Source organism: Orycteropus afer, unplaced genomic scaffold (assembly GCF_000298275.1).
Source record: "Orycteropus afer afer isolate SDZICR_OR568_19922 unplaced genomic scaffold, OryAfe1.0 scaffold00257, whole genome shotgun sequence".
Lineage (NCBI taxonomy): Eukaryota > Metazoa > Chordata > Mammalia > Tubulidentata > Orycteropodidae > Orycteropus > Orycteropus afer.
In genome coordinates, this window is record NW_006921844.1 from 452,306 (window position 1) to 465,983 (window position 13,678).

At 43.8% G+C, this 13,678-nt stretch overlaps 1 protein-coding gene across 1 annotated transcript; it reads right to left on the bottom strand.

Annotated features, from left to right (window-relative positions):
* Positions 1-5,594: 5,594 nt before the first annotated feature.
* FABP6 (fatty acid binding protein 6) lies at positions 5,595-11,997 on the bottom strand. Its single transcript, XM_007949914.1, has 4 exons — positions 11,931-11,997; positions 9,411-9,586; positions 6,909-6,998; positions 5,595-5,648 (listed from the first exon to the last, which is right to left on the bottom strand). The coding sequence occupies exons 1-4, from the start codon at positions 11,995-11,997 to the stop codon at positions 5,595-5,597; spliced, it is 387 nt and encodes a 128-aa protein (XP_007948105.1).
* Between the last annotated feature and the right edge of the window lie 1,681 nt (positions 11,998-13,678).

The window sequence follows — 13,678 nt, forward strand, 5'->3', positions numbered from 1 at the left end:
ATTTACAGAGCAAATTCACTTTCCATACAGCAGTTCACATACACTTTGTCTCATGACATTGACCACAATTTACCATAATGAAACAGCTCCCCTCCCACTTCCTCCCCATAGTTACCTCTTTCCAGTGTCCATCCCTCCATATCATGCATTTTCACCTTTAACACTTTGCAACTCTTCTATAACCAAAGAAAGGAAGATTCCTTAGCCCATTTTACACATGGACAACGTGTGGCTCTTTGAAGTCCAGGGACCTGTCCAAGTGCCTTACAAGTTAGTGACAGAGGCACTCCTAATCCTTTAATCACACTGACCCGAGAATGATGGTGGTGATAATGGCATGATGGTGGTGGTGACAGCTAGTATTTAGTGAGTTTGTAGCATGACAACTCTACTATGTAAGGACACTTGTTATCCCCATTTACAGGTGAGGAAATGGAGATTCAGAGAAATGGATGAGCTTGCCCCGAGGTGACAAAGCTACAAGTGGTGGAAGAGGGATTCAAACTCTGGCAATCTGACTCAAGTTGAAGCTCTTACCCACTGTCTCTTCTATGAGCCGAGGAAGTCTCCCTCCCCAAGTGCCAGTGAGAAGGACACTTACCCAGCTTGCCCTTACTCCTTTACCCTCATAAGGTAGACTGAGGAGCTCTAGCCCTTGTCAGCCAGTGATGCCAGCCCTGTATTCCTCTCTCTCTCTCTGTTGTGAACTTTGGTGAACTTCCACTTTCTGAACCTCGGTTTCCAATTGTAGGGTGACACTATTGAGTGCTAAAGTCCTGAAATTTCTTGAGTCTCTCAGTAAAAACCCTGGCTTAAGAATTTCTACCCTGCCAAAATCTGAATTTGCCCTTAGATCATTCACAGGAGTAAAAACAGTCTCCCACTTTCTTATTCACTACACCTCTCTCTCTTTCCCCCTCCACTTTCCCCAATTTTCAGCCCAATTATGGTTAACTCTCTGTTATTTAGAGACTTATTATCCAAGCTCATTATGACTAACTATTCAGTCTGGAGGGGAAACAGCAACACTGCTAGTTTAAATTAATGCTTACCTAGTTCACTTAATTAGCAATAAGTCTTGGCAAAACGATGGAATTCATGGGGTCCTGGCTTGGTGGGTGGGTGGAGAGAGGCTGAGTGCTGTTCTTGGAAAAAATAAACAAGGTTTCAGGGCAGAATGTGATAGGAAGCAAAGAGTGCCTTGCAAGTGAATTGGGCTGTTCCATTTGTCCAGGCCATGACTGGCCATGAGGGTGAAAGGCCATAGATGACACAAAGTTGGAAGGACCTAAGGTCAGGTTGCATTTTTTTTCTCTTTTTTTTTTTTTTACTGAAATATAATTTATGTACAGTGAAATACACAAAACTAAAGTGACATGGTTCAATGCATATTTTTTTTTTTTTGCAGTGTTCCCTCCCTTCCCCTTTAACCTCTGGCAACCAACAAAGAAAGTTTCCTTCCATGTATAAACCTTTCCTTGACCCTCCACGACAACAAACTAATACTGTATTTGTCCTTCTGTGATTGATTTATGTCACTCAGCGTAATGTCCTCCAAGTTTATCCATATTATGCGGTGTTTTGTACTCTGCATTATTCTTTAGTGCTACATAGCATTCCATTATGTGTATGTAAAATAGATTTGTCATCCACTCTTCCACTATAAATCTTAGACATGAGTCCCTTGCCAGATATGTAATTATCAGCAAATAAGAATTTTTTGCTGTCATTTTTGTAATGTGCTTTTTCTTGGTGTCAATTTCTTTATTCCATATAATTTTTTATGCTGAGCTCATTTGTTTATGAGTCAAGTTATCACTTCCTTCATTGCTATTGTTTTCGTATTTGCTGAATATTTATGCTGGTCCTCTTTTTGATGTGAAGGTTTATCATTTTCCTTTGAGGTTACCTTGTGATTTATAGTTTTCTTCCCAAGTTTAAAGCAGTCTGTTCTATCTTGTAGTTGTCTTGACTTCCCTACCATCTAGAAGTTCTGTAATGACAGTTTTTTCCCTCTTTTTGGTTTGTAGTTGTCCTCATTTGTCAATTGATGTCTCTGGTTCCCTGTTTACAATCTTGTAGGCTTATTTACTTTGAATACTTCCATAGTTGGGTTGGTTTCTGGGTTGTATCATCATATGTGTTAATGGTCATTGTTGTTGGTTGTTGTTGCTTCTCTGTCCAAAGGGCTCCCTTTAGCATCTCTTGTAAGGTTGGTCTGGTTTTAACAAATTCCCTTAAATTCTGCTTATCTGGAAATGTCCTAATTTCACTATCATATTTGAGGGACAATTTTGCTGGGTACATAATTTGTGGTTGGAAATTTTTCTCTTTCAAGGTTTTATATATACCATCCCATTGCCCTCTCACCTGCATGGTTTCTGTCGAGAAATCTGAGCTTAGTCTTATTGGTTGCCCCTTGTAAGTAACTTTTCGTTTTTCCCATGCTGCTCTCATGATTCTTTCTTTGTCTTTGGTTTTGGTAAGTTTGATGATGATATGTATTGGTGATTTTCTTTTGGGGTCTATCCTGTTTGGGGTTCATTGGACTCCCTGAATGGATATATTCTCATCTTTCTTAATACCAGGAAAATTCTCTTCCAACAAATCTTCGACAATTTTCTCTGTGGTTTCGTTTGTCTCTTCCTGTTCTGGAATTCCAATTACATGTAGGATATTCCTTTTGATAGTATCCCAAGAAAGCCAAGAAAATGGCTTTCTTCATTTTGTTTTGATCTTTTTTCTGATTGATGCCTTTCCAAAGAGGTATTCAGATATTTGCCTTCAATCTCACTAATTCTGTCTTCTATCAATTCAATTCTACTCCTCTGTCCATTCAATGTCTTATCTATTTCTGAAAATTTAGTATTAATCTTCTGGATTTCTGTGTGTAGATTTTGTATCATTTCTAATTTTTCATTTATTTTGTCATTTTGTTCTTGTATTTTCTTCCAGAATTCTTCTAGGGTTTTGTCTGTGTTTTCCTTGATCTGTCTCTCAATTTATTGAAGATACCTAAATATAATTCTTTTGAATTTCTTATCAGGGAGTTTCAATGCTGCATCTTCCTCAGGGATGTGTTTTGGGTCTGTATCCTGGTCCTTTGTTTCTCCTGCTTTATCTTGCTTCTTTGTGTGGACTGTGATGCTCTGTTGTCCCTGAGGCATTGTGGCGTTTTTGTGTTTATATTTAATTGGTGATTGTATGTTGGAGTGACTTGTCCATGATTTTTGTTTTCTTTGTATGTTAGCTACATAAGCCAGGTACTGTGCTGTGCTCCTCTATTTGCTAGTTGGCAGCACTTAAACCCTCACCATCTGTCTCTTTTCCTGTTATCAGCCTCTCATATGTCCCTGCCAACCTTGGCAAACAGAGCCTATTCTTAGGTCTCTGGAATCCAAATGAGAATGCTATCACTTTAAAATCCAAAATGGTTGCCACTTGTAAAGATTCCAAGATGGCTTTGCCCTCGGTCACTTTAAATATCAGAAATAGCCACCACTTGTAAAGATTCAAAATGGCTGCACCCTCGGTCACTATAAATATCCAAAATGGCTACACGTGTAAACAATCAAAATGACTGCTACTTCCGGACAGCGGAAAGTCTACAGCTCAGGTTGTCTCCCTCCTTGCTGTTTCCCTTCCTAGTCATAGGCACCAGCGCAGTTGTCCTTGCAGCTCTTGGTGACCAGGGCTGATCTTTAGGTCAATTTTCAGGTCCCAACACCTCTTGGAAAGATTCAGGCTGTTGGTCCCATCAGAGTAGCTCATAGTCCACAGCTCCGACCATCTCTGTACTTACTGTTTTTGTTCAGGTTTTTCCACTAGTTGGTGCCTCATCCACTTCTGTCTAGTTCCTTTCAAAGCTCAGGGCTCCAGGATTATCTTCTATATCTCTGTCAATTGGTTTTTCTTTTCTCTGTTGAAGAGGGTCTGTGTCACTCATCTACCTATTCCTCCATCTTACTGGAAGTCTCCAAGTTGCATTTATTAAGTGCCTAATGTATGCCAGACATTGTACAAAGCTCTGGGAAAACTGTATTGCTTATGCCCACTATGTGGCACTTGTATATCAGGTGATATGTGAGATACTTTAAGGACTATCTGCCTTAGATAATTCAACTCTCCTAGTGAGTACATTCTTCTCTTTTCAGAGTATGTCAGTCATTTTGACTAGTCAGGGAGAGTTTCTGTTGAATACACAAAATCTTTTGCATCTCCCCTACCCTTTCCACAAAGGGAGGCAGTAGAATCTAGCTAGAAATCAACATTAGTCAGCTCTAATTTAAAAAAAAAAAAAAAATGGCTTTCATCTATTACTAATTTATCTATTTATGTCATTTATTTAAATGATGTTGGCTTTTCATGTACAGAAGTGATATAAAATTTCCATTATAGTAAAAATAAGTTAATTGCCATACAGAAAAATGTTGAGTAAAAAGAAGTCAAAATGATACACAGATATGGCAAAGTGCCCAAGCAGAGAAGGAGATGAAATAAAGGCCTGTTTTGTGCTGTGGGTTAGAGATTATGTAGCCAGGGAAACTAAGAAAGCCACCCTCTTCTATTCCCATGCCCTGGGCAGACGCAGTCTTCACTCACAGGATATCTGCTAAACTCAAATGCTGCCTCAGAATCCTTCTCAACCCAATTCTCCAGGCATCTACCAAAAGTCCAACCACCTTTCCCAGCCCACCACAGCCTCTCGAAGTTCCTCCCAGGTCCCCATCCAAGCCCTATTAGTCCAAAACCAGAACATCCCTTAACCTCTCAGTTGTCTCATTTCTAAAACAGGGCTAATAATTGTATCTACCACAGAATTGTGAAGATCAAATGATTGAAATTAATATATGCAATATAAGTAGCTCCATTGCTAGGTATAGACCCAAAAGAATTGAAAGCAGAGACTCAGATGTTTTCCATCACCCCCACTGACAATGATTTCCCCGCAGTCCTTCATTGGTCTTCCTATCCCCCTTTGTACCGCGGAGTATACTGGGTCTTGCTTAATAGCCCACAACAGATTAATAGCAGAGCCACAGCCAAGCTGGAACACATTCCCTGGTTCAGCCCTGGCCATCCGCCTGGGTGTCTACCAAGCCTTAGAGCCCAGAAACTGGGGACCTTCTCTGGAGGTGGCACTTCTGTCCCCACCCTGAGTCCTGACCTGCTTGTCCTGAGACCCACCTAAGAGCATATTGCCCTCCCAGGTTCCATGTGTCTCTCTAAATGAGCCTTTAAGCAGCATGAGGTCTCACGCAAGAACTAAGGATGAGTGATCTCAGAGTGGTGGGTGGCAGTGTAGGGCAATGGGACTCCGGAAGTATGACTACCCTGGTTATTGAGGGCCATGTCTAGCCTCTCTCTGGGATCAGGAGTGTTGCAGCCCATGTTCCTGTCTTCCTCTACCATGACACAAGTTCCACAGGGAACTCAGGCCCAAGGTGTGGCCCATGTAACCATCCTCATGGCTAGTCCCACCTCCACCCACCAGAAGTTGCCCCAAGACACTAGAAAACAAGCAAAGAGACAGTCTATTCTTATACCAGCTTTATTAGTAGTTTTTGGGCTCCAGTGGGCCTCAGCCTAGTGGCTTAAGCCAGCCTCTTACTCACACGCTCATAGGTCACGTCTCCAATGGTGGAGATCTGAAAGAAACAGCCAGAACAGAGAGAGTTAGTGCCCAATTCTCAGGCAGGGACCTCAAGGCAACTATGGGGCACAGCTAAAGGAAGACAAACTCCAATCCCAGATCTGAGAAGCTGTGGGTCAGTTGCACCACTTCTCTGGGCCTCAGTTTCTCAATCTGTTCCTGAGTCAATGTGTGGACTCAAAGTGGTCCACATAGAAAGTGCTAACCAGCTGTAAGGGGTGATGTGGGTCTTGGTGAGATAACCTTCCATCTCTCTATCCATTTCAACTCACCCATGCCAAGTATTTCTCTTGGATTATCCCCTTTGATCCTCCCAACAACTCTGTGAGGGTGTCCTTATTGTACACAGGAGAAAACTGAAGCTTAGAGAAGTCATGTCACCCTCCCAAGTTGTAGAATCCATACTCAACCATTGCACCATACGGTGTTTTTGGGCATCAGTTATGTGCTTGGTGATGGAAGGATATGGACCATGCCCACAAGAAGCCTAAGGTTGAGGGGAGGGGCAAGCGAGGGCATGCAGTGCCTTGGGCTGAAAGCCATTGAGACATTCTGTCATTGGATGTGCACATATCAGTTGGTTCTGATACTCAATGTAGGAAAGCAACATTCTCACAGGAAGGGGTACGAGGGTATGTGGGCAAACCAAAAGGTGTGGGAGAGCCCAGAGAAGGTAAGGAACCATTCTGACCAGGGAAGGGGAGAGGAACTCACATTTGGACAGACTCCTGAATAATAAGTAGAATTTGGAAAAGCAAACAAGGAGAAAAGAGAATTCAGAGCAGAAAGAACTGCCTGGGGAAAGAAAGGGAGGTGTGTGTGGCTAGCTCAGGAGCAATGGCCAGTCTAATGAGATGGGCAGAAGTGTCTACAGAGATGGGGAGAGCATACCATTGCTTCCTTGACTCCCCATCTCAAGCCCAGTCTAGGGGAAAGGTGCACATAGCCCTGAAGTTCAAGCTAAGAATTCTGGGCTTGATTAATTGGTTTGAGGAAGCAGTTTCAAAGAGGAGCCATATGAGATGATGGGTGATTTGCATATGGGATGTATGTAAGATGAAGTGAAGGTGAGGGAGCAACAAAAGTAAGTCTGGGACTCAGTCTGGAGGAGGGTGGTCAGAACATGGCAAGGGGTTGAGGGTAGGCTGAAGGCGAGAGGAGAGATGCTCACAAAATGCACTATTGGTAGGGGAGGAGGGAGGTAGAGGGGTGGTTGTGGTGTTACAGTCATCCCAGGAGCCAGTGGGACACTCACTTCCACCAGCTTGCCATCCACAATCTCCGAGGTCTGGTGATAGTTGGGGAAGTCCACCACCACCTTCCCACCTTCCATCTGCACAGTGGCCTGGAAGGGAAGTACACCATTGGGCTGAGTCAGTGAGTCTCCCAAAGCAGACCAAGCCCTCAAGGATGAAGCCCACCTGCACCCCCGGATATATCTCCAACAGACTTACCTTGTAAATATACAATTACATAGATCCAGTGATATAGGTAACCTTGGGCAAGCCATTTAATATCTCTGTGCCTCTTTTTTCTCATCTCTAAAATGGAGTAGCATAGCGCCTAAGGCACTTGACTGCTAACTAGAAGGCTGGCGGTTCAAACCCACCAGCTACTCCTCAGAAGGAAGGTTGGGCAATCTACTTCCATAGTGATACCGCCTCGGAAACCCAAGGAGGGGTCTCTGTGAGTCGGGTTTGACTCGATGGCACATAACAGCAATCTACTTCCATAATGATATTGCCTCGGAAACCCAAGGAGGAGTTGCTATGAGTCAGGTCTGAATTGACGGCACGTAACAACAGCAACATGTATACATAAAGTGCTTAGCACAGTGCCTGGACATGGTAAGCACTCGCCACTCCAGAGTGTTAACTATGAGTTATGATCAGCATCATTGCAATGTCATCCAAGGATATTGACTGCAGAAATATTTGTAACAGTGAACAGCCTCATACACAACCTAGGTTATTCAATAGTGAAAAGCCTAACTACTCATCAATGAAGAAGTGGTTCAATAAATGATGGCACTTCATAGTATAGGATATGGTGCAGCCATTAAAAAGTAAGGCAAATCAATATGTACTGATATAGATAGACACATCAGTGGAAGATTGTTTTCAAAACAAATAATAATCCCACTTGCAAAAATGAATATTATGATGAGTTATCCTCCACCTTGGCAGTCTGAGGAGTGAAGTACACTCCTGATCAAGGCTGAGGTCTGCAGAGGGACCTAGAATGAGTAGAAGACTTGAGGGGCCAGCCTGAGTGAGGTGGGGACAGACCACCACTTTTTACTTCCATGCTACTCAAGAGACATTGTCCTGGGAAAATCAGAAATACATGTATGGGCTGCAGGCAGCCCTTACAGGGATTCATCAGGGTTTCTAGAACTTTCTTTCTGAAAGATCCACCAGGCTAAGTTAATCAGCAGCACAGTTGCTCTATGTCCTGGATGGTGGCATGTACACTGCAGCGGCAGCACTCTGTGAAAACAGCCTGACCCTTAGAGGCAGAGAACCTCGGTTCAAACCCCCATCTGCTACCTGTTGGCTTCAGGAGTTTAGGCACATTACTTTGCCCCACCCCCACCCCCAGCTTCAGTTTTTTCACCTGTGAAACAAAAACAAATTGTTTTAGGTTTTTTTTTTTTTTTTTTTCCCTTCAAGCATTAACTATGTGGCAGGCACTATGCTACATGCTTTTCATGTGTTATTTAATCCTCATCATGGCTCTTGGAGTCAGGGCTGCACACAGGACTGCACCTAGTCCCATTTTGCCTCCTAGAGAACTGATGGTAGGGGAGGTGAAACGACTTGTCACAGGCCCCATGGTAGTAAGTGCAACGTCATGGTTTCAAACCCAGCTGAGCCTGACTCTAGAACCTGGGCTCTTCATCTCTGGGCTACACCAAGAGGCAGCAAAAAAAAAAAAAAAAGTGGTTATGCTGGAACCAGCTGCCGGGGTGTAGGGGCCTGCTCCTCACTTACCAGCTGTGTGACCGGGGGATAAACTACTTAATCTCATGATTCATTTGTTCCATCAATGAAATGGGGCTAATAGTTCTATGATGATTAGGGTCCAAGTCAATTACTTGATATGCATGCAAAAGCTGGACAAGGAAAAAGGAAGAATTGATGCATCTAAATTGTAGTGTCGTCAAAGAATACTGAATATACTGTGAACTGCTAGAAGAACAAACAAATTAGTCTTAGAAGAAACAACCAGAGTGTTCCTTAGAAGTGAGGATGACGAGACTTCAGCTCACTTACGTTGGCTACATCTTCAGGAAAGACCAGTTACCAGAAAAGGACATCATGTTTGGTAAAGTAGAGGATCAGGGCAAACCTAAGTGGGGTGGATTGACACACTAGCCACAACAATGAGTCCAAACAAAGCAATGATCATGAAGGTGGTACAGAACTGGGTAGCATTTCACAAGGTCACCGTAAGTCAGAACTAACTTGGCAGCAATTGGCAGTTACCACAATTGTAGACCTCAGGATTAACTGCATTAAGATGTGCATATAGCGAGTGTCTGGGAAATATTAAGTGCTCAATAAATGTTTGCTACTTTTATTATTATTGTGCCCATTTCTGGCTGGACCCAGGTGATTAAACGACCAAGTAAGTAACTGAAGCTCTTAGTGCTGGAATCTAGTCTAGAGGAGATTTCTGTTTGATGCGCAGAGAGGCCATGTTTGAGATGGAGAGGTTAACCAGAGGCCTGAGGAAGGAGAGAGGGGCGCCTCACCTTGAACTTCTTGCCTCCCATGGTCTCCATGTCACACTCCTTGCCAATGATGAACTTGTTGGTCATGGACTGGCCCCCAGGGTAGTGCTGGGACCAGGTGAAGTTCTGCCCATCCTGCTGAACCTCTGTGACAATCTTGAAGTTGCGGCCCTTTTCTATTGCACTGCTGGGGAGCCCTGGACAAAGGGACAGTGTAATGTAAGAGCTGCTTACAACCTGTGACTTTGCAAAAACTTACCCATTTCCCCCATGGCAGGCTAGACTGCAAGTTAAGAGCACAATCCCTCCCTCAGATGTGGCTTCAAATTTTTGCCTCAGGCAATCATTATTTCTCCTAGCCTCAGTGTTCCCATTCACAATTGGGGATAATAAGGCCTATCTCACAGGGCTGTTGCAAAATTAAATGTGATGGTGACTGGCAAAATTCCTGGTACATAGTTGGTACTCGATAATGGCACAAACAGTTTACTAACTAGAAGTTTGGCAATTCAGACTCACCCAGCAGCTACACAGAAGAAAGGCCTGGTGATCTGTTTCCATAAAGTTTACAACCAAGAAAACCCTATGGAACTTAGTTCTACTCTGATACATGGGGTCACCATGAGTAGCAATCAATATAACAGCAGTAGGTTTAGTTTTGGCTCTTCTGATAAAATAGATTATGTTAATGTAATATAAATATAACAGATACTTGCCAAGCTCAAAAAATTCTAGAATAAATGGGACCTTCTAGACTGTGTCTTCTTATGCGTTTATTTTACAGATAAGGAAACTCAGACCCAGAGTGGGTAAGGACATCCAAGGGTGTCAGAGCAGATTAACAGCAAAACCAGGGCTAGAACTGAAGTTGGCTGACTTTCAGTTCCAAAACAACTAGACTTTTGTGAACAAAGCCAGTCACTATTCCCATAAAGGCTACTCCCAATAATGGACTCAAAAGGGCTCTTACCTCCCTAAGGCTCTACTCTCTGCCATCTCTGGCCCAGCTAACAGGTAAGAGGTGGCCACTTGAGGTAGGGCACAGGCTGTTTGGGGCTGTCCTCTGGATCTTGACAATTGCACTGCCTTAGATTTAGAGTACTGAGATATCTGCAGTATTGTCACATTATTGCCTCACTGGTTACTCACCAGTGTCAAGAAGTGATGAGAAGGGGTGAGATCTTGGATCTTTCTGCCCCCTGTGCCCAACACAGTAGAGACCTGTTTGTTGAGTGGTTGAGTGAGTGGCTTGTCAAACCTGGAATCTACACTAACCTCTTGGCCATTGGGTGCTGATGTGACATATGCCACTGACTTTGAACGTGACCTTGGGCAGGTCATGCTAACATACCCATCAGTAACACTGGAATAAAACCAAAAAAAAAAAAAAAAAAACAAATTGCCTTTTAGTTGATTCCAACTCATAACAACCCTACAGGACAGAGTAGAACTACCCCAAAGCATTTCCAAGGATGTAAGCTTTACAGAAGCAGACTGCCACATTTTTTTCCCCATGGAGCTAAACCATGGAGGTTGGTGGATTCAAACCTCCAACCTTTCAGTTAGCTTAACCTCTATGCCACCCGGGCTCCTTAACACTGAGATAGCTCTTGTGTATAGCAGGTATTCAGTAAATGTTGGAATGAATAAGCAAATCAAGTCTCCACTTCACCAGTTACTAACTTTGTGACCTTGGACTAGAACTTAACTTCTCTGAGCCTTAAGTTTTCCATCAATAAAGTAGAGATACTAATACTCAGTGAATTTTTTTAAAGACAAAGACTGTGTATTCTTATTATCACCAGAGCCTGGCACAGAGCAATTGCTCAACAAATGTGTGAATGAGTTAATTAACAAAATCCTGTCCTGCTCTAACTGAGGGACCCAGGTATCCTGTCTCAGAGCTGGCTGTGAAAATCTAGCCTTGTGTGGTAGTTACGGTTATGTGCCAACTTGGCTGGGCCTGGTTGAGTGGCTGGGCAGCTGGTGGTAGGTATTCCTCATGATGAGACTGGCAATCATCTTCATGGTGGGATCTACCACAAGCAGCTGAGTAGCTGCGTTAGGGATGTGGTCTGTTTCCCATATATAAAAAGCAGCTTTGCGAATAGTCTCTAGTTTATGGCACACTTGAACCCTGCATGTAGCCGTGTCATTGTTCAGCAGCCTGCCATGCTCTGCCAACCTTGGGACTTTCAATGAACTTGAATTAATGACCTGCCATATGGTTTGGTAACATTGGCACTGTGCCTTTTTACTTGTCAACCTTGAGCTTGTCAGCCTCAGCAACCAGCAGCTGTCTGAGTAAAGAAAAGCCTCTAGCTCCAGTGGGCCAAGAGCAGGAGGCAGAGCTGAAGCCCAAGGTTGAGGGGATTTCATTCAGCCCCTAGAGTCTGGCACTTTGAACTTGGACTTACAGCCTCCAAACTGTAAGAGAATAAACTGTTTGTTCAACCCATCCCATTTGTGGTATATTCCTGTCAGAGAGGTACAGAGATAACCAAAACACACTGGGAAAGGCATACTCAGAAGTTCACTCACCGAGGCGCTTCATGAACTCATCATAATTCTTCTCACTCTCAATCTCATACTTGCCATTGAAAGCCATGCTGCTGGGAGAGCAGAGAACAGAGAGCAGGAAGATGAGCAAGATGTCTATGCCCAGTGGTCTGCTGCCCCAGCTTATAAACTCTCCCAGCTACTAAAACTCAACCCCTAAATCACTCCACTTCTCCCTCCCACCCCTGAAGAGGAAGCACTCACTCTTTTATGATATGGGCAGGACCTGGAGATGGCAGAGCCCTGAGGTCATTCACCCTGGGGAGGTGCTGGCTGTCATCCCACTGTCATCTCCAGCAGAGCCAGGGCCAGAACTAAGCAGGGTTTGAGGAGCCATCTACCTCAGCCCATCCTCTCTTCATGCATCCTCCTGCCCTCTTTCATGCTCCCATTATTCCTTCCTTTATTCCTTCACCCCCTCATTCATCAACCAAAGTACATTGAGTACCTACTGCATATGGGCCAGCACCGAGGAAACAGATGAATAAGACATAGAAGTTTTCTCAAAAGTCCTTCCACCCTAGCTGGAGAAAGGCCACATACCTGCGAGAGCTCTTAGGCAGCAGAGTATCATGCATCTTAAGAGACTGGTAGATGTGTGACCTGGAGGATGGGGAAGGAGCAGGGCCATCCAGCTGGGGGATCTCAGACATCTTTGGGGGAGTAGCTGCCATTTGACTCTAACATTGAAGGACCAAGAGGATCTGCATATGTAGAGAAGCAGGAAAGTTGGGAGGAGGCAGAGAATGTAGAGAGCCGATGTTCTAGAATGATGAGATGAAGGTGGGAAGGACCACGGTGAAGAAAGAAAGGAAGTTGAATTTGACTGTAGCATAGAACATGTGAAGGAGAATAGAGACAAGAAGGGCACAGAGAATGGGACCAGAGAGGAGCAGCAACACATGGACCCACTGAGCGTATTTGGAGGAAGAGGAGCAGAAACCCATGGAAGACCTGCTCTGGGCTGGGCACTGGACTAGGAGCTTTCAGAAATTGTTCAAGGAGTCCAGACTCTTGGCTTTCGGTTCCAGTACCACTTCACACCTGGTGACTTGGTTGGTCCAGAGTGATAACACCTTGCCCTGTCCACCTCAGGGGATTGCTCTCTGGAGCAAATTTATGATGCAAACATAAAACACTTGACAAGAGTGATTGTAATTTTTGTTATTTAAGGAAACCTCTACAAATGTGCCATCTTTTCCAGGTTCTACTCCATGAAGCCACATTATTTCTATCCATAACAGAATTCACTACAGCTGCGGACTCCCACTCCTCCCAGAATTAAGTGGCTACTGAACTGATAAAACTGATGCTACACTTTGCCAATGTCCAAACTTGCAATTCCTTATACCAGTAAGGGGTCTTATTTAAGTCTTAAAAAAAAAAAAATTGTGTATACACACCAAACTCACTGCCATCAAGTCAATTCAGACTCACGGCAACCAACTCCCATCGAATTTCCAAGGCTGTAAATCTTTACAGAAGTAGATTGCCTCATCTTCCTCCTGTGGAATGACTGGTGGGTTTGAACTGCCTACCTTTTGGTTAGCAGCCCAATGCCTTAACCACAGCACCACCAGAGGTTGTATATACACACCTACACACATGTATTTATAAACCAAACCCATTGCTATTGAGTTGAATCCAACTCATAGCAACCCCCATTGGGTTTCCAAGGCTGTAAATGTTTATGGAAGTAGATTGCCTCATCTTCCTTCCACAGAGCACCT